The following is a 23,686-nucleotide window of genomic DNA, read 5'->3' as shown; positions in this document are numbered from 1 at the left end:
ACTCGTGTAATCAGGAAATGTATCAGATTTAAATGCACTCTCCCAAACGATGAAATCTTTATATTTGTCTGGATGTCATCGATGAACTCAAAAACTACTGGACCGATTATTATAAAAAATGGTATATATATGTATTTTTCCACGGAGAAGGTTTGTAGAATATGCTCATTGATGCCACTCGCCACCAGGTGGCGCTGCAGAGTAGCAACGCCGGGTACAGCTAGTGCGTAATAAATTGTGTGATAATAATAATAAATTTAACAGTTCTGAATATTTTTCGCTAGCCTGTTTTCAGTGAGCCATATCTCACAATTTACACATACAGTGGCTCATTTGCTTAAGGCCCTCGAACCTCGGTTCAAAAAGTTGTCAGCCTTAAAAAAATGGTCTTCACATGGACAATGGACACAGCTTTAGCCGTATCTACTGAACCAATTTTGATGAAATAAAGTTTAAATGACCTAGAATTGATGTCGTTATCATGGGATCGTAGTTCCCGTAGTTTTTAGTATTTTTTTCGGACCTTGAAAGTAAAAAAATGAGTAAAAAACCGGTTTTTCATCTTTGAACATCCACCATTTTTTCAAATTTTTTTTTATGATCGTAGTTCACACAATAACAACATTTACACGGAACAATAACCTTTTTGTCATTTTGATTTCAGATAACTGTAAGTCCCGGAATGCGTGTCGCTAGCAATATACCTTCCTTTGGAAGTCCATTTTTTGAAGACTGACCAATTTTTTGAACGAACCTCGTATGGGAAAAAAAATATTTTTTAACAATGGATCAAGTAAGAAAATACTGAAAATAAAAAAAAAGAAATATTTTTGTCGTTTCCAAAAATAGAGGTAGCCAAAATGAAAATCCTCACGAAAGCGAGAGAACGTTAAGTAACCTTTTACTTCAGCAAATTTAATACATTCATATGAGTGCCAGAATTATAGTAATATTATATTCCGTTTTCTCAATTCTGCTGCTTTGCGCAGTTTTTAGTAAAAATTAAAAAGCTTCTACGGATATGCACAAACAAAACTAATGTCTCAAATTTTAGCTTTCTGAGTATGCGTACGCACAAATGGAATTATTGGCATATAGACTCCACGCGTTCTATATACATATATATATACACATACATATACGTATAGATATACATACACATACATACAAATACCCTACAAGACAGCTATCATATAAGCACTCATATTATCATCATCACTATCCTCCTCCAACTACACATTTTTGTTCTAGCCATGGGAGAGTTCCGATAGTTTCCCCTTGTCTATCTCTCTTTTACCAATAGCAATTTCTTATAACTGAAAAATATATCTACTGTGCTCTAAGCTACTCATTTTCGTCATCAAAAAGTACTCAGCACAAACTCCTCAATAACTCCTCATTTTCGTTAAAAAGTAATCAGACTGAGGAGTTTCGTTAAATCGTTTTATTTAGAAATTATAAAATATATATTTTTGTGTTTTCATTGAGATTCGAACTCACGAATTTTCAATATTTTTTCGTTTTCATTAAACAACTTTTTCACACCAAATTCGGTGTTTCATGCACTGAGATTCGAACTCACGAATTTTCAAGTTTTAGCCAAGCATCTACTCATTCGGCTATGGCGGTCTTACAACAACAACAGCCAAACTTCACAATAGAACTTTTTTCAGAGCAGCCCCTTCATAAGCATACAAATGAGTTGCCTTGGCGTTTACAGTCCAGTAGATATATTTTTCACTTATATGAAATTGCTATTGGTAAAAGAGAGATAGAATTCACACCGAACAGAGGAAAAGAATATCAAATGAAATATTTGATTTCCCCATTAAAAAATGTTTTATCTGATAATGCGCATGTATTAGAGACTAATAAAATTCTTGTAGTTGTGTTGGAATTTTTGTCAAAAGTACGCAGCACTGTCTTGTAGGGTATTTTTACGAACATGAATTTGCGCTCCATGTCCTTGTGCAAACGGCGAGTAAACGTAGAGTGAGTTTTAATCCATTACAGTTAGTTTCACATATTTTAGGATATGCGTTCACTCATGTAAGGTAAGTATGCACATACGCGCTGTATTCAAACATCATCCTCTTATTCATTTTCACATGAATGCTACGAATTTGCTTATTTTCATTTCTCAGTAAAATAATGTTGAAGGTAAATATAATTTTTTGTATGGGATTAACTAAAGTAAATTATGAATAAATGAAAAACATGCTTTTCCACATAAAATATGTTTAACGTTTCGCAAACCTGTTTTAAAATTGAAAGCTGAGTTTGTACGATTAAGCGTTTGAGCCACTGTTTGTCTATATGAACGTAATTAAAGCGAGACGGAAATTGTGCACGTCCTATCAAAGCCTGCATTAAGTTTAATTCCACAGCCTGAATTCCACAGTAAAGCCTGAATTTGTTGAAATTATAATCACAACATACACAAAACTCGTTCGCCATTTCCATTCGAGTTTAATGCAGTAAAATTAGTGCGAATTTGTTGCTATTTCGTTGGGAAGAAATTTATAAGCAAATTTGGCAAGAAACTTTCGCACGTTTGAGAGAAGAAGAAAAACGTAATTGAAAAAAAATTAATTAAAACAAGTGCTTGTGGTGCTCAAGTAAATAGGGGAAATGAGTTAACAAATTGAGAACCGTGAGATGATTTTTTAAGAGCTATAGGAAAGTTGTTCAAAAACACACAGATAAAATTCAGAAAAATGCATGAAATTTTTATTTAAATCGATAGTACAGTCCATATAATTTAATGCTTGAAAATTATTTCATGCAAATGTTGACCGCGACTGTGCTTCAAATGGTCCATCCGCTTAGTGCAATTTTGGCATACTCTTTCCAATGTTTTGGCATATAAATGCTCTAATGTTGTCTTCCAATGCGTTAATTGAAGCAGGCTTGTCTGAATGGACATGAGCTTTAACATAGCCCCACAAAAAATAATCTAAAGGCGTTATATTGCACGATCTGGGTAGCCAATTGACAGATCCCGAACGTGAAATAAAATGTTCACCGAACTCGCCTCTCAACAAGTCCATTGTTACGCGTGCTGTGTGGCATGTGGCACCGTCTTGCTGAAACCACATGTCATGCAAATCAAGCTCTTGCATTTTGGGCAAAAAAAAGTGGGATATCATTTCACGGTAGCGCTCACCATTCACAATTACGTTACGATTCGCAGCATATTTGAAGAAGTACGGTCCAATGATACCTCCAGCCCATAAACCGCACCAAACTGTGACCTTTTCTGGACACATTGGTAGCTCTTCCAATTCTTCTGGCTGATCTTTACTCTAAAATCGACAATTCTGCTTATTTACGTATCCATTGATACAAAAATGAGCTTCGTCGCTGAACACAATTTTTCGATAAAAAATCTTCGGCCAACTTTCCAAGAGCCCATTCATCAAAACTTCGGCTTCAACTCTTGCACCAGCTGTATTTTGAAAGACTTCACACCAAAATCCTTTTGCAAAATGTTCCACGTTGTTGAGTAACAGAGGCCCAATTGCTGCGAACGGCGACGAGCCGATAATTGATGGTCATCATTAACACTGGCCAATACAGCTGCGATATTTTCCTCAATGCGCTCTCTACGTAAGCGTGTAGGCGGTTTGATGTCCAACAATGTAAATTTGGTTCTAAATTTAGTCACAATAGCTCGAATAGCCACTACAGTGGGTCAATTAAACTGACCATAAAATGGAAGAAGCGCGCGATAAACTTTCTTAACAGAACACGAATTTGTATAATAAAATTCAATGATTTGCAAGGAATATAAAATTTGTTTCTCATAACTATAATAAAATGAATAATAAGAAAAAATATTTTATGATATGCTTTTTTAATTAATTTTTTGTTAATGCAAATCTGAAATTATTCAATTTATTTACTAATGAACTAATTTTCTAAAATACTTAAAGGAATATGAATTTTTTGTCGTATGCTTCGTACGCCACGTAAAACTAAACGCAGCCAGCACACAGCCGAGGTTTTTTAGTGATTTTAATTCATTGTAGTTTAAAAAGCTGCAAAAGCTGGGCAATTGCAGACGATAAATTTGTTCTACATCAGTGTTCAATTATGAATGGTCGCTCGCCAATGCTGGGCATCACCTTTTATAGGCACAAAACTGCCATTTTGCGATATCAATCGCCTTGAAGGCAATGTCCACATAAAATATGAAGATTCCTTAGCAGTGGCACATAATTTTTATACTTGCACGCCCCCCAACTGCTGACAAGTTGCGGTGTAGTTTCTAATATACTTGTAGATATTTATATGTAAGTGTATGTGTAAATATGTGTATGTGTAAATCACGAATGCACACCCGCAACTCAAGAAAATTGCTGCTCTCCTCTGCTTCTTCTTCATTGGCGCCACAACCACTTAAACGATTTTGGCCAAGTTTAACAAAACGTTGCCTGCTTCCACCTATCGTAAGGCACTACGAAAAAATGAGCCCAAAGTGAAATAGGCCAAAAATGTCAACAATGGAAAAACCTTCGCAATTATTGAAATACACACCAAAAACAAATACATATGCATATAAATAAATGAGGCAGTGAGTGTTTTCGTATGAATGTATAAAAAACAGCGAAAAGAGTAAACGGATAAGGCAAACAATGCAAAATATCAAGCGTGATGTGCATCCTTGAAGCGTGCACCCTATGAAAAATTGCACTCAGTTGCATTATATGTGCATATACATATAGCTATGTATGTGCTCCACAGTAGAGCACATACCTATGTATGTATATGCGTGCCAGCTGTGCCTGCCAGTACAAGCCAGTACTATCTGACAAAAATCGCTTTCGGTGGCGACAAGCAAAGTGGTACACTGGTTGCAGTAAAGCAAACACATATATAAATACATTCACATATTCAGATAAGTGTTAGATTACACACACACACACTAGCACATATATACACATTCTTTTACCATAGCTCTCTTGCGAGACAGCAACCAAAACCAATTCGTAAGGTTTGGCAAAACCCAAGAATAAAATATGAAGAAATAAAGCGAAAGCGACACTATGCGGATGCAACTAATCGTAAAGGCGAAAGTTAGCGGTTGAGTATCGAAATAATCAATTAACGTTAAATAGAAATATAATCCGCTCAAAACTTATTGAAAATAAAAAATTATTTCCTGTTTGCAATAATAATAACTAAGGCACAAAATTATCAAGAAAATCGCGATACATTTTGCGCTTCGATAAGAAAAAACTCAGTTTTATGGTACGAAACACACTTTTTTATTCACTATGTACAAACGCACCGACCCAGTCCTACGCACAGTTAACAGCCACACTTAGCTCCATCCGCAGAAGCGATATAACTTTCCTCATGGGTGACTTCAATGCGAAAATAGGCAATAACAACTCTGGCTTAAAACAAATCATGAGCGCGTATGGCTGCGGATCTTTTTTTTTCTTTTTTTTTTTTTTGTGGGAGGGGAGGATAAAAGTGTCAGAAACATTCAATCGATGCCGTCGCGCCAATTATATGTGGGACACGCTCCCACTAAAACAGACCTCCCCTCTTCGGCTGACTTCCACACCGGGAACGCATTTGCACTACATCGAGGGTGGTGCCGTGATTGTGGATAACAACCACAGAAGAAACCTGCGTCCAGGCTCTCTACCTATGACGTATGGTGGTTATACGTCGGTGATAGTCTCCTTTACTCCATTAGGAAGTAAATGGAACTTCAAAAGTGTGCGGTTATATCGTGTGCATTACCGTCTTGTCTGCGTATGATATGGTCGTGAGTCATTAACTCAAGTATCCGTAATTGCTCTCGGTGTGTCTGAGTCGACCTCCTCTGGAACACTGTTTCATGTTAGCTTTAGCACTTGTCGGGAAGTTCGGTGTGATCAGACGCGGTACAGGGCGTTAGTATTATTTTGCTCTAGCTGCCGGTACTGACGCAGCTCTATTGTTCGCCTTTCTTCGTCCTGCTTGTGTAGCCTACGCAATATTTGCTTGGAAAACTTGCATTCAGCATCCCAGCAATTTTTTGAAATGCACATTTTGCCAGTTAAATTAGTCTCACTTGGCTATATTTCAAGGATAGTGGATAACTCCTCACGTTCTCTTTCGAATCTTGGACAGTTGAAGAGTACGTGTCGTGCGTCTTCAACATTCTCTGGGCATGCAGGGCAGAGTGGTGAAGCGGAGAGACCAAACCTATGCAGATAATACAGAAAGCACCCATGTCCAGTCGGCATCTGGGAGAGGAAGTAATCCACTTCTCCGTGTCTTCGTCGTAACCACTTGTTAAGGTTAGGGATAAGTTCGTGCGTCCAGCGGCCTTTAGGAGAATGATCCCATCTTCGCTGCCATTCGTCAAGTAAAGCCATTCGCTGTGCCAACTTTTGGCCCCTTGTAGGTTTTGCACCTTGCCTTGGATAGAGACAGTTTAGCTCACGTGCTCGGATAACCAGTGGAATTTTTTCCGCAATGTGGCAATATGGCAATGGATCACGTAACAACAACGGCAGCAGACTAATTGATGTGTGTCAGACGTTTCAGCTTGTCATTGGTGGCCCATCTTCAATAATCCACAAATTCACTTGGACCTCACCCAGTGGAAGGACTTGTAACCAGGTAGACCATATTTGCGTGAGTCGTAAGTGGAGAGGCTCACTACTTGATGTCAAAAACAGACAGGGAGCCGACATAGACAGTGACCACGAGCTAATTACCGGTGATATTAAGATCAAGCTGAAATGCAGTAAGAAAAAGTACACACCACGCAGGCATAAACGACTCAACGTTCAGCTGCTCCGCGATCGCGCGACCAAAAAAGAAACAACTAGCGCCTTTCGCGAAAAGCTGCTCACCAACCACAACAACACTGAATGGGAAGCTACAAACGCCACGCTCAGGCAGATAGCTCAGGAAAAACTTGGCACAATAAAGACCACCAACAGCAAACTATGGATCTCTGATACCACTTGGGGCATCAATTAGCGCAGAAACGAACTTGGCTCCCTTCGGTCAGCTTATAGAGAGGTGGCGAAGCAAGTAAAAAAATCAGGCAGAAAGGCGAAAGTTCGTTGAAAACTTTGCTAGCGATGCCCAAGCGGCAGCAGGAGTAAACAACATGAGACAGCTGTACCGCATTGTTAGCCGCCTAACCAACAGCACCTAGCCGATCAGAGATCTGAATGGTGCTTTGCTGACTTCCAATGATGACCCGATCCACAGATGGAAGGAACACTTTCAAGCAACTAGCAACATTGCTCTTAGCAGTATACCTAGCTTCGAGGTGGGCAGCACAGCAACAACCCACAATAAAATAGCAACAACCGCCTCAACCTAGCGAAGATTAAGAATGCAATTAAGAAGCTGAAGCTCAACAAAGCGGCGGGTGAGGATGGCATACAGCCTGAACAAATAACAGCCGAGCCGCAATTATCAGCGGAAGTTCTTCATCCCCACATAATCGCCGTCTGGAGCAATGAAAAGCTGCCTCTGTCCTGCGCAATAGGTATTATAGTGAAGCTGCCCAAGAAAGGCAACCTGCGTAACTGTGCCAACTGGCGAGGAATAACCCTACTTAACATCATCTACAAAATTTTAGCCGTAATCATACAAAGCAGGCTCAGAGATATCGACCGCTCCTTAAGAGACCAGCAAGCTGGTTTTCGCCCTCACCGAAGGTGTGTTGACTTAGCCAATACACTTCGGATTATAGCAGAAGAACCAGTTGAGTAGCGCGCCCCGCTCTACATATTGTTCATAGACCTTAAGAAGGCGTTCGACACTATCAAACGAGGCACAATATGGCTGGCACTGAGTAGAAAGGGATTTACCGCCAAGATAATCCGCCTCATCAAAGCCCTCTGCGAGAACTCCGAACTGCCAGTGCTTCACAAAGGCGATATCAGCGATCAATTTACTACCAACAAAGGCGTAAGGCAAGGTTGTCCCCTTTCGCCCCTTCTCTTCGCCATCGTCCTTGATGATGTCTGACCCTGCACAAAAAAGGCATCGTATGGAGTTTCACCAGACATCTAGAGGTCCTGGACTTCGCCAATGATATCTGCTTCCTCCCTCAAAAACTCTCCGACATACAAGCGAAGGCGAACAAACTAGTCGCGCTGGCACGCACTGTCGGACTCGAGGTCATCATCGCTAAGATCAAGGCCATGATAGTTAACCACAATAACGCAAACCCGAAATTGGTTGACGGATGCCTGGAGGAATTCGTCGAAAGCTTCTGCTACCTCGGCTGCATCATCCCGGCAGATAGTGGAGCAGATGAAGATGTCAACTGCAGGCTAACAAAGCAAGGGCGGCATTCGGGCGAATGCATACAGTATGGGGGAGTTCGCAAATCTCCAGGCGCACTAAACTACAAATATTCGGCTCATGCGTGAAGTCCCTATTGTTGTACGGAAGCGAAACATGGCTGGTATTTAACACCATCACACAGAGGCTACAATCCTTCATCAACAAATGTCTCCGCATCATCTGCAGAATATTCTGGCCACACACCATCAGTAACGACGCACTGTGAAGATTAACGAATGTGGAATCCATCCTTAGGCAAATCAAACGCAGAAAGTGGCGATAGCTAGGTCACACACTGAGAAAACCATCAGATAGCATCACGAGAATGGCCCTTGACTGGAACCCGCAAGGGAGCTGAGGTCGCGGCCGACCAGAAAACACTTGGAGAAAGTTGATTTTGTGCGAACTAGTAGATTCCGACATTTCATGAGACGGTACAAAAACAACAGCACAGAACCGTGTATGATGCAAGAGTCTTGTCGAGGCTCAATGCTCCCGAGAGGAGAGAACAACAGGGAAAAAACCGTAAATAGCACATATGAGAAAGGTTCAATAAGAACCCGTGTTAGAAACGAAGATACCATTTTTTCAAAAATTTAATTTTTGTTTTTCAGCATACTCCCCTTTAGAAAGATACACTTCTCCCAATGATCCGACCATATTTCTAACCCTTCTAAAAAATAGGATTTCTTGAAGTCTCCAGGTCTCGGTGATGACTTCCTCATTTGAACTATTACAATTTTTTTCCCCGCGAGCCATTTCTTTATGTTAGCGAACAAGAAAAAGTTGCAGAGAGCCAGATCGGTTAAATACGGGGGATGCGGCAGCAACTTATAACGCAATTTATACGGTTTGGCGCTGACAACTCCGGATGAATGTCCTGGTGCGTTATTTTGGTAAAACAGCACCCTGCTTTTCGCCTCCGAGTGATCGTTCTTTCTTTTTCTAAAAAATCCATGAGGATTACGCCGTTCACATCCCACAAAATTGTCGCCATGATCTTCCCGACCGATGGACTTGCCCTCGCCTTCTTTGGAGCAGATTCATCGAGAGAAATCCATTGTGGCTTAGTTTCTGGTGTTTAATGATGAATCCCGGTTTCATCAACGATGATGACTCGACGCAAAAGTTCCTTCGGATCTCGCTTAAATTGCGAATATCTAGCTGTGTTCGTAGATTAAAAAGCGTCCCCATAGACAGCATTCAACTTTGCCCTGCGAGGGGATCATTTTTTCCCATCCAAAAACAAAAGGCGAATTGCCGAACGATACTGCCCTTTTTCCATCTTATCCTCTTTCCCACCTATCAATCAGTCTGAAATTTGTTTCACCGTCGTTTGATAGATGGCAGCGCGCGTTGATAAAATCAACTTCCCGCAGTAACGCCCTCTTTCATCAAATACGGCTACTTATTGAACAGGCCTCGTACATACATTCATATATTATCTGATAGCTGACAACCAACTTATTGAAAAATTACTTTTCCTCATGCAGAAACCTGAAAAATATGCATAGCTCGCCCTTATAAAGGGTGATCAATTTTGAGGTATCGGGTTTTTAGTAGAAATAAAAGAATGAAAATTCAAATTGATTGGGCAATCTTTGTTATTTTTGTGTAGAATCATTAATGACATCTATTTTTTACAGATAATCGCTTTCAAATGCTGGCCCCCAACTGCGCCGTAATTCGGCCATCCGCAAAGGTGCGATATTACACGATCTTGGTGATCAATCCAGTGGTCCGAGACGACGAGCCAATAAATCCATTGTCTCACTGTCTCTATGGCAACTAGCGCCGTCTTTTTGGAACCAAAAGTTATGGAAATCACGGGCTAAAATTTCCAGCATCTAAACGTCGTTTTTCGTGGCGCGTTGGCGTTTACCATTACTTTTACATTGGCAACAGCCCCGTCTTCGAAAAAATATGGGCCAAACATGCCTCCAGCCCGTAGGTCCCACCAAACGGTTGTTTTGAATGGGCCTAATGGCTGTTCTTGAATGGCTTCGGGTTTTATCTTCAGGTCAAATACGGCAAGTTTGCTTATTGAGGTAGCCGTTAAGCCAAAAACGTAGGAAATGTTAATTAATACTGAAGAAAACTAAGTACTTACTTTGACAGTGGTCACGCGTGTCTGTCAAAACAACTATATTGGAAAAAGTAGCTCCAATCTGATCACCCTTTATAATATCAATCCTATTGGCCTTTAAGCAAACGTGCGCCACTTCGGTTGTATGAATTGAATCATTGTCCTGCTGCTAAGCCTAATGTAGTGACGCTTCTTAATTTACTTCAGAATCAGCTTATAAACATATATATTGGCATAAAGTTTCTTTGGCCCACTTAATTGGCTCACTTCCAAGAAAATGAAAGCGTGCGCAAAATCATTCAGAAAATCTAGCAAATTTAATCATATTAATTTTAGGTTTTAACTACAATAAAATTTACGGTTTGGTGCCTGCTTTAGAAATCGGCATGACTAGTTTATAGAATAATTCATAGATAACTGTATAAAGGGTACGGCCCTCTTTGCCTGCATTACCACGTTCTTTTTTGACAACAACACTAGGCACGCGTTCACAGCGCCTGGTTTCATGCCACACTCAGCAGCTCGTGCATGCAATTTTGTTACAATTTCACACAGTTTTTGGCTTAATGTCAACAATAGAGACGATCACATCCAAGTGAAACCGAGACATGTGTATTTTCGCAAATAAGACTCAAATTCGCGCGCGAGGCCACCTTTGCAATAGTGTTGGGACGCGTGGACACTCATACGCCGTGTTGCACCTGACACTGCATTTGTTACTTTTCCTCTTCCAGTGTTTATACATGTGTGTGTGTGTGTATGTGTGCAGCTTTTTTTGTTTTTTTTTTTTTTCTTCAAAAGTGTAAGCTTGAGGTAGTTGTTTTTGCATCGTTTTTCACCACTTGCTAAATGTGAAGAAGCGCAAAAATGTTTGCTTAGAAAACAGAATGAGCAGCTACACGTTTTAATTTGTGCAGCAGTTCCGATGTCAAAGCAAATGGAATTAAAAAAGTATAAAACTTATTTGTCACATTGTGTAGAAACTAACCGTAATAGTAATCAAAAACTACACATAGCCCGGAGAGAAAAAGTAAGCCGGTGCTCACAAGTGAATGTGTCTTATAAAGAAATGAAAAAATAAACTGTCATGCAATCTCAGGTTTCGTATAACAGAAACTTTCACATTTTGCCAAGTGAATTTTTTTTTAAATTTTTATTTTTATTTTATACATCCTATTTTCAACTTTTCTTTTAATTTGCGACATTTTACAATGTGAATTTGCCGCGCGTGTGAACCAAAGAATGCACGCAGCATGTAAACTGTGGCATGTAAACATTGGCATACAAGTACTAGAAAAAAAGATAAATGAAGTAGTTTTTCTAGCAAACATTTTTCTATATAATTTTAATAAATTTGGTAAATGCAAAACGTGTTTTTTTGTTCAAATAAGGTGGTGTTGTCTTTACAACAGATGATAAAAATTCTCATTAAAATCAACCTAAAAAACTCGATTGAAATTGGAATTTGCGATAAAACAATTTCCGGGTAGCAGTGTGACGTAAGCTGACACTTTTTTCATGAATTTTACACGCTTTTGTTTTTTGCGATAACCGCTTGCCATTCTTCTGCGTTCTTTCCGATTCCGCTCTAATAACAGTTTTGGTCGATGAGAGTAAAAAAGTTTTATTATTCAGATGAGTTTTTTAATCTGATGCGGCTTGGTTGGTGCTTTAAGATAGATGAGCCATCATAGCCCAACGGATCTCCAATAATTTTTTACGTGATCACAGGTATGTTGAGGTCTTGATTCAGCAATACAAATATATATAAGGTTGTCAAAAAAGTCTTGCGGTATTTTTATTGAATTTTCAATTGTTCATAAAATTGGTTATAATAATGCGATTTAAGTCAAATATACGCCGTTTTGTTCGATGACGAGTTCCCAACGAGATGCCAACTTCATACTGCCCCTCTTATAGAAGCTCGCTTCCCTATTGTCAAAAAACTCGGAGAGCCAATTTTCACAGGACTCTCTTGTGGACAACTTCCGACTACCAAGCTCGTTCGCCATGGACAGAAATAGGTGGTAATCACTTGGTGCGAGATCCGGACTATACGGTGGATGCAAAAGAACCTCCCATCCGAGCTCCCGGAGCTTCTGGCGCGTCACCAAAGATGTGTGTGGCCTGGCGTTGTCCTGATGGAAGACAATTCGGCCTCTGTTGATCAAAGATGGCTTCTTCTGCATGAGTGCTGCATTCAAGCGGTCCAGTTGTTGGCAGTACAGGTCCGAATTGAGCGTTTGGCCATAGGGGAGTAGCTCATAGTGGATGATTCCCTGCCAATCCCACCAAACACACAGAAGAACCTTCCTGGCCGTCAATCCAGGCTTGGCCACCGTCTGGGCAGCTTCACCGCTTTTCGACCACGACGGTTTGCGCTTCACGTTGTCGTAAGTGACCCACTTTTCATCGCCAGTCACCATCCGCTTCAAAAACGGGTCGATTTTGTTGCGATTCAGAAGCGATTCGCATGCATCCATACGGGCAAAAATGTTTTCTTGCGTCGAGTCGTGTGGCACCCATACATCGAGCTTCTTTTTGAATCCAAGCTTCTTCAAATGGTTTATAACGGTTTGATGACTCATGCCCAACTCTTGGGTGATGCTACGGCTGCTACTATGCCGGTCTCCTTCGATCAATTCAGCGATTTTATCGCAATTTTTGACGACAGGCCTTCCGGACCGTGGCGCATCTTCGATCACCTCTGCACCAGAACGAAAACGTTGAAACCATCGTTGTGCGGTGGAAATGGAAACTGTATCGGGTCCATAAACTACACAAATTTTATTGGCAGCATGAGATGCATTTTTGCCTTTATCGTAGTAGTACTGTAAAATATGTACTGTACTGTACTGTAAAATAATATATTTTCTCTTTATTTTGCTCCATGTTTGCGACGCTATAACTCACGAACGACTAAAAGCAAACAACAATTAATCAAACACGTTTCATTGGCTAGGAGCAAGCATGCCCAATGATTGGAATCTCAGTGTGCTTCGTCCTGTGTTGAAGAAAGGCGACTCCTGGTGACTACAAGCACCAACTAGCGGGGGATCAGTCTTATCGCCATCTCAAATAGGGTTCTGTCGAATGTACATATTGTGGGAAAGACTAAAACCATATGAAAGCTCACTGATTGGACCTTATCAGTGTGGTTTTAGACCTGGGAAGTCCCCAATCGAGCAAATCTTTACACTACGCAAAATTCTGGAAAAAACCCAAGAAAAAGATAACGACATAACTCATCATCTCTTTGTCTATTATAAGGCTGCTTTCGATAGCCCGATAAGAGATCGCTGGATAACAAGACGTTCAGCTCTGTCAAGATAGGAAAAGACCTCTCCGAACCTTTTTATACCAAGCGAGATTTCAGAAAAGGCGATCCGCTATAGTGCGACCTCTCCAACTTCCTCATGGAAGGGGTATTGTGGAGAGCCGATGTTTATCGAAGTGGCACTATTTTCACCAAAAGTGTCCAGCTCTTTGCATATGCTGATAATACTGACATCATAGGGAACTGCAAGCGAAATGTTGCCGCAGCATTTTCCTTTACCGAAAAATAGTCAAATAGAGTAGGTCTAGCGGTTAACGAGGGCAAGACGACGTATATGCAGTCCACTAGAAAATATACACGGCGTTTTGGATCCAGCATTTAAGCGGAAAACTATACCTTTGAAATCGCCAAGGAATTTGTATATCTTGGCACCGCCTTCACCACAACAAACGATGTCAGCCTGGAAATAAACCGACGAATCACGCTTGCTTAGAGGTGTTACTAAGGTCTCAGTAAGCAAATGTATAGCAGAGACCTCTCTCGCCCGACAAAACTAACACTCTACCAAACGCTCATCTTGCCCGTGCTACTCTATGGCGCTGAAGCATGGGTTGTGTCGCAGTCTGATGCAGTAGCTCTTGGGGTATTCGAGAGAAAGATACTTCGGAAAGTCGTCGGTCCACTTCGTGTTGGCTGTAACTACTACCGCCGAATGAACCACGAGTGGTATGAGCTCTACGACTAGGTGGACATAGTCAAGCATACCAATAGTCAGCGCTTACACTGGCTGGGTCACATCGAGCGTATGGATGCAGACGCTGGAGCGAAGAAGGTATTCGGATAGCAAGTTAGAGGACAGCGACGTAGGGAAAGACCATGCCTCCAATGGAAGGATCAAGTTGAGGGAACCCTATCATCGGTTGGTGTAATAAATTGGAGAAGGTACGCGCAAAGCAAAGACGCTTGGCGAGACTTGTTACACTCGGCCTTAATCCGGTAACGGTCCCTCCATTTCAAGGCAACCTCATGAGCTTGCAGTATCAGCACCACCACCGATTTGGATGGCCCTATAAAAACCAGCTATATTTGCTTCAGATGGTTTTTCACCTCCAAAAGTCGAAGCGAGTTCATCGACCCACTGCTTTCGGTGGGATCAACATCGAAAGTGATAGAAAATCATCGCATCCATATGTTTTCAGATTTAATATCACTTTTTACTCAATTTGATCACACAAAAGATTGTAAATATCATAAAAACGTCTCGCATGGCAAATCGTACTGAGTAAGGCTGCCATGAAAATTTTTCAACTTTACAATGGTTAGGTTAGGTTGATATGGTTGCCCAGGGAATGGGCACACTTGGACGAAGAAGGATTCGTCCTTTGTGATGCCATTATGGAGGGGTGAGGCGGGAGAGAAAGACCGATGGGATACAGGGAGAGGGCGGGGAGAGGTGGTGCTGGGATGGTTAGGAGTGTGCGAATTACGAACGATGACTATGTTTGCGTCAACCGCTTTATGCTGCTGATGAAATTCATCAGATGTTTAATATCAGCACCAGCTATATCAGCAGGCGTGACAAAAAAGTAGGAGCCAAGATGTCTAGATCTTAGCCCCGCCAGAGCAGGACAGCTAAGGAGAAGGTGCTGAGATGATTCCACCTCATCCTCCATACATCCATCGCAAAAAGGACTCGAGGTGATTCCAAGTCTCACAGCATGCATTCCTCGCGCATTGTGTCCTGTGAGAAAACCCACGAGATTAGAGAGCTGATATTTTGTCAGCCTCAGAAGCTCGCCCGAGCGCCTCCGCTCCACACGTGACCAGAAGGATTTCGCGACCTTACACGTTTGTGTACTTGCCCAGCGCTCGCTGAGTTGGTGCGATGCCCATCTTTCCAGGAGCAGACCGCAGGTAGTCAGGGGGATCCCAATTCTCTCCCTTCGCGGGGAAATCACCTCGCATGTCCCTTGTCTGGCCAGCTCATCCACCTCACAGTTTCCAGCAATGTCGCTGTGACCAGGAACCCAGATGAGGCTGATGTTAAAGAATTCGGACGCAGTCGAAAGCGAGGTCAAGCATTTCTTGACCAATTCGGAATGCACCGTCATAGACCCGAGGGCCCTTATTGCCGCTTGGCTGTCAGAGTAAATATTTACTTTCTTGACCGGATGGGGAGCTCCTCGCAAAAAACTCCTACGCCAACCTTTCCTTCCAACTTCGATCCATCCGTGAACAAGTTCACCAGGCCCTGCCCCCAAGTGTAGCCCTTCCTCCACTCTTCCCTTGACGGAATATAAGTGGAGAAGGTTCCGGTTGGACTAAACGAGGGTATACACTGATCCGTTGACAGAGGGATGAACTCGAAGTTTCTGAGAATGCTTGAGTGCCCATAAGTGAGGTTAAGCTTATAGCTCCAGCCCCTCAGTCTGATTGCGGTACGCGAGGCGGCAATTCTGCCTGCGATGTCTGCGGGTACCACATTTAACATTGCGTTGAGCGCCAGAGTAGGAGTCGTTCGAAGCGCCCCACTGATTCCAATGAGTGCCGACCTCTGGACTCTCTCCAGCTTCTTCACCAATGTCGTCTTCTCTAGTGAGTTCCACCAGACTATGACTCCATATAACAAGATAGGCTTTACAATAGTATTGTATAGCCAGAAAACAACTCTAGGCGAGAGGCCCCATCTTTTACCAATTGCGCCCTTGCATCCATACAAGGCGATTGTTGCCTTCCTCACTTTTTCCTCAATATTGGGCTTCCACGTAAGCTTGCTGTCAAAGACAATACTTAGGTACTTAACCTTGTCAGAAAGCATCAGAGGAGCGACCCCTAGTGAGGGAAGTTGAGCTCTGGGTATTTTATGTTTCCTCGTAAATAAGACGAGACGAGACAACTTTACAATGAGAGTACCAGTTTTTCATATTCACACTGGTGTTACCATATCTCAAAGCGCAAGTAATTACCTTCGTAGCTCTGCATCTTAAACGGACAAAATGTCTACTTGAATTCAACAGTTCAACTACCCGCGTCTTCACACGTGCTATAATGGGTCACTGCACTATTGACACCTGAGCCAAATGAATGGTTGAACCTCTCAAAGTATTCTGCAGGATTTGTGGATACGAAGAAGAAATTGAGTCAGGCCACATAGGTAAGTAAGTTATCAAGGTCTAGAAAAATTGCGTTAAGATAATGTGGTACCGCGAAACCAGCTGGGGTAACTATATGAATAAAATAAATGAAATCATATTCCATATATGCACTAGTAGCCACGCAAACCTTACCATCTCACTCTTTGCACTTTCTCCCCAATCACTGCGGCTTAACAGGCCAAATCGGCCTGAAAATAGAAAATAATGTTTCCAAAATGCACATTTTTTTATCAATAATTATTAACTTTTAACTATGAAGATAATTTTTTGTTATATGTCGACGCGAATTTTTATTAAGCATATCATTTTTTCAACATCTGAGTAACTTTTGCATTTGTTTTCAATATAAAAAATTTGCCCGCTTTAGAGGCAGTAACTGCTTCGGCATTAAAGCAACGAGAATTTGAAACTTTCTGTTCCCATAACTTCTTTCAATTCTGCCTTAAAGTTTGGTCTGTATTGAGCCACTTTCTTTTCGAGTGATGGCCATAGATGCTCCATCGGGTTGAAGTCGGTATAGTTTTCTGGCCACGTCAGACGTGATATCCTGAAATCTGCAAATATTGTCTGCCCCTGTGAGAAACCAAATGGTGACAGATGATACATTTCTGCGCGATAAGCATGGGAGTTTGTAAAGCGATACTTTAAGTAAGATTATGAGGAAATATTTTTCTCCTAGTTCCAACTGCACACTGACGATCCAAACGATCATCCTGGCCCTTTTTTGTGTAAATTTATTACTGTTGGATGGCTTCATCCAACCTTTCTCACTATCTCCTGCCTACTCATTCTTTTTCTAAAGCAAAAATAAGCAATTTGCGATCACGATTTAGTTGCTTATACATATTTATAAGGCACAGCTGCTACTGGATATCCATCTGGTCTAAAACTGTTTTGCGCTTGAGCCGCCGATGATGAATACTTCGCTGGAGTAAAGCTAATGCTTCAGCGTTGATCCAGACCGGTTAAGGAATTTGGTTATGTAGCAGTAGTTTGTTGTGAATTGATAGAATAGAGCGTCTGCCAATAAGGCAATCACAAGATTTTACTACAATAGAAAAAATTAAGTATTGTACAGTGATTGAATTTTTTTTTTCTCATATTTTAAAAGTAAAGAAAGTTTATGAATGAATGCTGCAAGTGTATAAGGACGTTTCGTCATCAATCACTACAGTAGAAAGATGGGTTGCTGAGCTAAAGAGTGGTGTGCACCTGGTTGTTCGGCTCCGAAACGAGCTCGTAACCTTTTAGATAAGCTGAAAAAAAACTATCGTGAAAAACGACTCATTTTGCAAAAGAAAAAAAATGGTTTTCATGAGGAGAATGCACTATGACACAAGCGCATTTTGACAATGGCTAAAATCCAAAAATTAAAGTTCAAATTGTTGAAGTAGCCACCGTCTTCGCCAAATTTGGCTCCTAGGGGCTTCCATCTGTGTCCAAACCTAAGCAAATTCATACTAGAAAAGTGTTTCCCATCAAATGAAGAGGTTCTAACAGCTATAGAAGCGTATTTTGCAGCCCTTACAGGCATGGCATTCATAAATTGGAATCTCTCTGCAACAAGTGTTTTCATGTTCAGGGAGACTATACTGAATAATAAAATTAACTTCAACCCATAAAATTGTATTTTTCTTATCGCACCGCAAAGCTTATTGTGCCTTTAGTGCCTTTAAGTGTGATGTGTTGATGTGTTAAGAAGGGACCAACTTGGCCCCGTGGCACCACAAGAGCTAATCGGATTTCTTCGGAGGTCGGGTAAATTTAAAGACAATTAAAAGGGAATCCGAGTGCAGTACAATAGTCTTACTTGTGTCTAAGTGCTGTACTAGCTAGTTGTCCCGACAAAAACAAGCAAAAAAAAATGTCATTAAAGATTTCACGAAACTTCGAAAGATATGCAAAAATTGACGCTACTACGTAATTTCGTATATATTGCGGTTTAATTGAACCAAACATTCGTATTTTGCAAGAATGATAGAAAGAAGATTGCGCCCATCAGGGAGTGCGTGACGTCACGTTTTTCCGAGTTGAGCAGTATTGCCACCTTTTGCTCTTCGCAATAAATTTAGTGCTTTTTTATGCCCAAAATACGAAAAATTTTAAGTTTCGTGTTTCTTTTTTTTTTTAATTTAAAGCTACCGAAACTTTAAGTTAAAAAAAACCGTATTATTATACATACAAAAGAAGGTTAAAAAAGGCCACTCTGAGAAGATTTTAGTGCTAATGAAAATTAGTTGGTTCTTATAAAATTTGATATTTTGAAAGTGCGAATTTAATTTTTTGCTCCTTTTAAGGTTATGCAAGAATATTAAATGTCCCTCTCTCAACTCTTCTTAAGATTGAAAACCATTTTACACATTTTAAAAGGCGTTTGAAATAGAGGTGTAATCGCTTCTTCCGGCCATCAATCCTTAGTGGGACATAGGGCATCAAGAGGTGTATTCATTCTAAAAATAAGCCACAAAATACCAGAAAATACTAAAGAAATCATACTGACATTTTTACAAAAGGAGTACCTTATCTAGTTACATAACCTCAAATATAGCAAAAAGGTCGTTTTCTTAACAAAAAAAACTCATAAATTGCATAACTGTAACATAACTATACTTTATTTATTTATTAAAAAAAACGCACATTTTAAATACAATTTGTCATGCATACAAAGTTCTTTAAGTGATTCAATAAAAGTTGGCGTTTTACTTTCCTTAAGTGGGCATTTTAGTGCGTTTTTATATCCAAAGCTAGGCAACACTGCAGTAGCGGGAGAGAGATTTGACTGCCGAAAGCAGAGGAACACCAACAACACTTGCAATCGCGGACAATGCCACCAGAAGTTAAAAAAAAGTAAAGCTAAATAAAACTGAGTGAATTTTGTAACTTATTATTAAAAAATGTATATTTTACAAAATTATAAACATTACATTTTAATTAGAATAGGCTAGAAAAATGTCATGAACTAAGACTCCGAGACTAAATAACACAAAAAATGCTAAATCAAGTTACAAAAATGGTAATCTGGTCATACTGGAGCTAAAACGACGTAACTCATTGTCAAATTCGCTGAGAGCAAAGTAACGGGACCACGATAGGCGCCATCTCATTATTCTTTCTATCATGCGTATTTTGCACTATCCAATTTTTATAGCACATAGAATACGCGTAAATATCACAATTACACCCCGCCGCCCACGGCTCAATCCAGCACTGCTACCAATAGTTACCAAACCTTTGGACATTCAAAACTAAAAATGACAAAAACAAGAAAAATCTACGCAGCATACAACAATTATCAACGGCTAACTGAAAACAGCAAGCAAGAAAGAAAAAAGATTATCAAAAGGAGGATAACAATAAAGTTGAGTAGAAAAAAATTCAAAGGAAAAATTGTAAAATGTTCACAATAAACACTGTCTCAAGGTATCTTTCCGTAAAAGCACTTTGCTGTTTGCTTTCATCGCTTGGAGAGCATGTTTCTATTTATTTTTATTTTTTGTTGATGCAATAAACAGCTGTCATAATCCTTTTTCTATGGAATTTACTTCTATCCCTTTTCTAAGGATTCTACTTCCATCCATTTTTAAATGAATCAAGGCAAAGAAGAAATAAATAAATAAATAAATGCTCAATTAAGACGAATTATGTCTCAGCAAGGTTCCAAAACAGGTAGATAAAACATGTATGTATGTCATAAAGTGTATTACAGGATATTCGCCTATTCAATTTAATAACATAGACTAGAATAACGGATTTCTTTCCTTACTTTATGTGTTGTATGTATGTACAAGTTGTTGTATGTAATTATTCAATTTTCAATGAAAACAAACGAAAAAAATTGTTGAGCCCTGCATTCTTTATTTTGACTTTTTCGTGCTCCATCGCTTGTCTGTCTATTCACTGCGGGTGCCTCGTCCACAACTGTGAAATATAATTGATTTATTTAAAAGTTGAGTTAAGTACGTATGTACGTATTCCTTATCAAAAAATGTATTGGGTAGGGAAGTAAGGGTAAGTTTCCGCTCTTTCTCAACGTTACGAATTACACTGCGTTACAAAAACGAACTTTTTTTCTGTCCTATGAACCAAATATACTTTTTCGGAAAGGGGAGAAAAAATAAAAATTACGTGTATCGGCGATTTTCATGTATACGTCAGAATTTTTTTTTATGTATAAAATATAGAGCTCGTAGTCCGCCTGGGTGAAAAACTTTGGATCAATTTTTAACCCTTTTTCCGTGATCCAATCGCGCTGAATTTCTGCAGGCAGACTCGTGGAAATGTTTTTATTATGTAAAATTAAAAAAAGAAAAATTTTATCAATTCTCAGATTTTCTTGAATTTTTTTTTTTTCTAAAAACAAAAAAATTTTCTAAATTTTCGGCATAACTTGAAGGGACTCCAAATTTTTAAACAACTTATTAACCTTTAATTTATTGTTTCATACAACACACTCTGTGCCGTTTGTGTATTTGTTACAGTTCCGGAAGTTCCGATCATCTGACAGTTGCGCTACTAGCAGACGTATACTTTGACAATTGTTTTAAGTTCTGTTGCGCGAAAACGTCTTTCTGTATATTTCATCTTAGGGAAAATGCAGTGCCCGACTCGAAATAACTTTTGTTACGTTTGTGGCTTATTCGCACCAAGTAAAAATTTTAAAAATATTACGAAAACAGTGGTTAATTCGTTTCAGAAAATATTCAAGACTGCTTATGTTCCTTACTTGTGGTATACTCCGGAAGTCGTGTGCTACTATTGCTATAGAAATTTATGCAAGTTCACTGATGGAAGGTCAACAATAAAGTACCAACAATTTGGCTACCACGTCCGAACGTATAGCGGCTTCAATGGAGATTTTTGATGATGTTCCCGAATTAAGGGATGGAGAACCAACAGTAGCACCAACAATGCTATCAACATTTCTTGCATCGAATGCGAGATGCGGGGAACCAGAATTATCGGAATTTGTACCAACACCCAGTGAACTTGGGACTGCAGTGCCGCATTTAGTAACGCAAGCCGATTTCAATGACCTTGTACGAGAAGGAAATTTGTCAAAGAGAACAGCCGAACTCTTTGCATCACGCTTTAAGCAATGGAATATAGCGGCGGCTGATTTTAACACAAATGCTTACAAACGCAAAAATAAAAGGCCTAAGATTCTTTAAAAGGATTAAAATTTTTAATGTAACAATTTTAAATTTTGATATAATAAAATTAATAAAAAAATTCGGGGTTTATATATATATTCTAATGCGGTGTGAAATACCTTTCTTTTGATACCTACATCGGCATATCTCATGCAATTTTTTTTTTTTTAATTTCGAACAGGTGGCAACCCTGTGAAACATTGTCAGTGGCAACACCTAGGTGAAAAGTCTAGAAATGTGATACACTATCTGTGCGCCCAATTTCATTCTAATCCTGAGATCGTGTGGCTATACAGATATGCTTACAAGAACTGCTCGTTTAAAGTTATAAACTAAAAAAAAAAAATTGTGACGTGTACATGAAAATCGCCGATACACGTGTGTTTTTATTTTTTATCCCCTTTCTGAAAAAGTATATTTGGTTCATAGGACAGAATGTGTGTAACGCGGTGTTATTTAGAAAATTAATATATATAATAAAGGGTTTTCCAATAACAGGTGTTACAGGTGAACGGATTGCGCTATCGAGAGACGATTAACGCTCTCTATGGCCGGAATTGGATGCTATTGATCTGGACAACATTTATTTTTTGGACAAGACGGCGCTACGTGCCACACAAGCAACGAAACTATTGATATTTTACGGGAAAAGTTTCCGCACCGTGTTATGTCTCGAAGAGGTAATCACAATTGGCCACCGAGATCTTGTGATTTAACACCTTGTGACTTTTTCCTTTGAAGCCACGTGAAAGAGAAGGTCTACGCCAACAGCCCAGGGTCGATTCAAGACCTCAAAGATGGAGTTCGTAAGGCTATCGAGGACATAGGGCAGCCGCTTTGCAATTTGGTTATGGAAAATTTCATGAAAAGGATATTGGCCTGTAAGCTTGGTCGTGGTGGTCATTTGCCTGATGTTATTTTCCACTATTAATGGCATATCTTCCTCTTTATAATGAAATAAACATCCGATCATTTATATTAAAAAAAATGGTAGCAGTTCTCTTTGAATATCAAAATAACACCTCTTAATAAAAGACCCTAAACATGGCATTATATGAAGTATGTGCTATTGGAAGTTGCAACTTTACTCCATTTTTCAGGCAGCATATGGATTCCTCTGACGAAACAAACGAGTTCTTTTGACTTGATCTATTCATTGAGCCCGTTTGCGATTCTCTCGTAAGAAGTGAACCGCTCTGCAATAAGAGCTGACTGCATTGATCGGAGCAGATGGTAATCCGAAGGTGCATTGTCTGGAGAATACGGCGGGTGAGGCAAGATTTCCCAATTCAGTCCCTCTAAGTAATTCTGGACCGATTTAGAAACATAGCCTGGCGTTGTCATGCAGCAAAATCAGTTTGTCACGTCTACCGCCCCACTCCGGTCGCTTTTCTTTTAGAGCTCGATTCAGACGCATTAGCTGCAGTCGGGAACGATCGCCAGTTATGGTTTCAATTGGTTTAAGGAGTTCATAATAGATGACACCCTTCTGATCTCACCAGATGCACAACATAACCTTTGAAACAGGAGTATTTTTTTCGCTGTCGATGGACCTGCTTCACCTGGCAGGCTCCAACATTTTTGACGTTTAAGGTTATCAGAATAGATCCATCTTGGATCGCCAGTGACGATGTGATTCAGAAAACCTTTTCTTTTCTGCCGCTCAAGAAGCTTCTCACACGTCACCAAACGTCTCTCGATA

At 40.0% G+C, this 23,686-nt stretch overlaps 1 protein-coding gene across 1 annotated transcript; it reads left to right on the top strand.

Moving 5' to 3' along the window:
- The first annotated feature begins 6,477 nt into the window (after positions 1-6,477).
- LOC129240579 (craniofacial development protein 2-like) lies at positions 6,478-6,990 on the top strand. Its single transcript, XM_054876481.1, has one exon. The coding sequence runs from the start codon at positions 6,478-6,480 to the stop codon at positions 6,988-6,990; it is 513 nt and encodes a 170-aa protein (XP_054732456.1).
- Positions 6,991-23,686: the final 16,696 nt, after the last annotated feature.

This window comes from Anastrepha obliqua, chromosome 3 (assembly GCF_027943255.1).
Source record: "Anastrepha obliqua isolate idAnaObli1 chromosome 3, idAnaObli1_1.0, whole genome shotgun sequence".
NCBI classification, from domain to species: Eukaryota; Metazoa; Arthropoda; class Insecta; order Diptera; family Tephritidae; genus Anastrepha; species Anastrepha obliqua.
The sequence above is the reverse complement of the archived record's forward strand: the minus strand, read 5'-3'. Positions and strand labels throughout refer to the sequence as shown.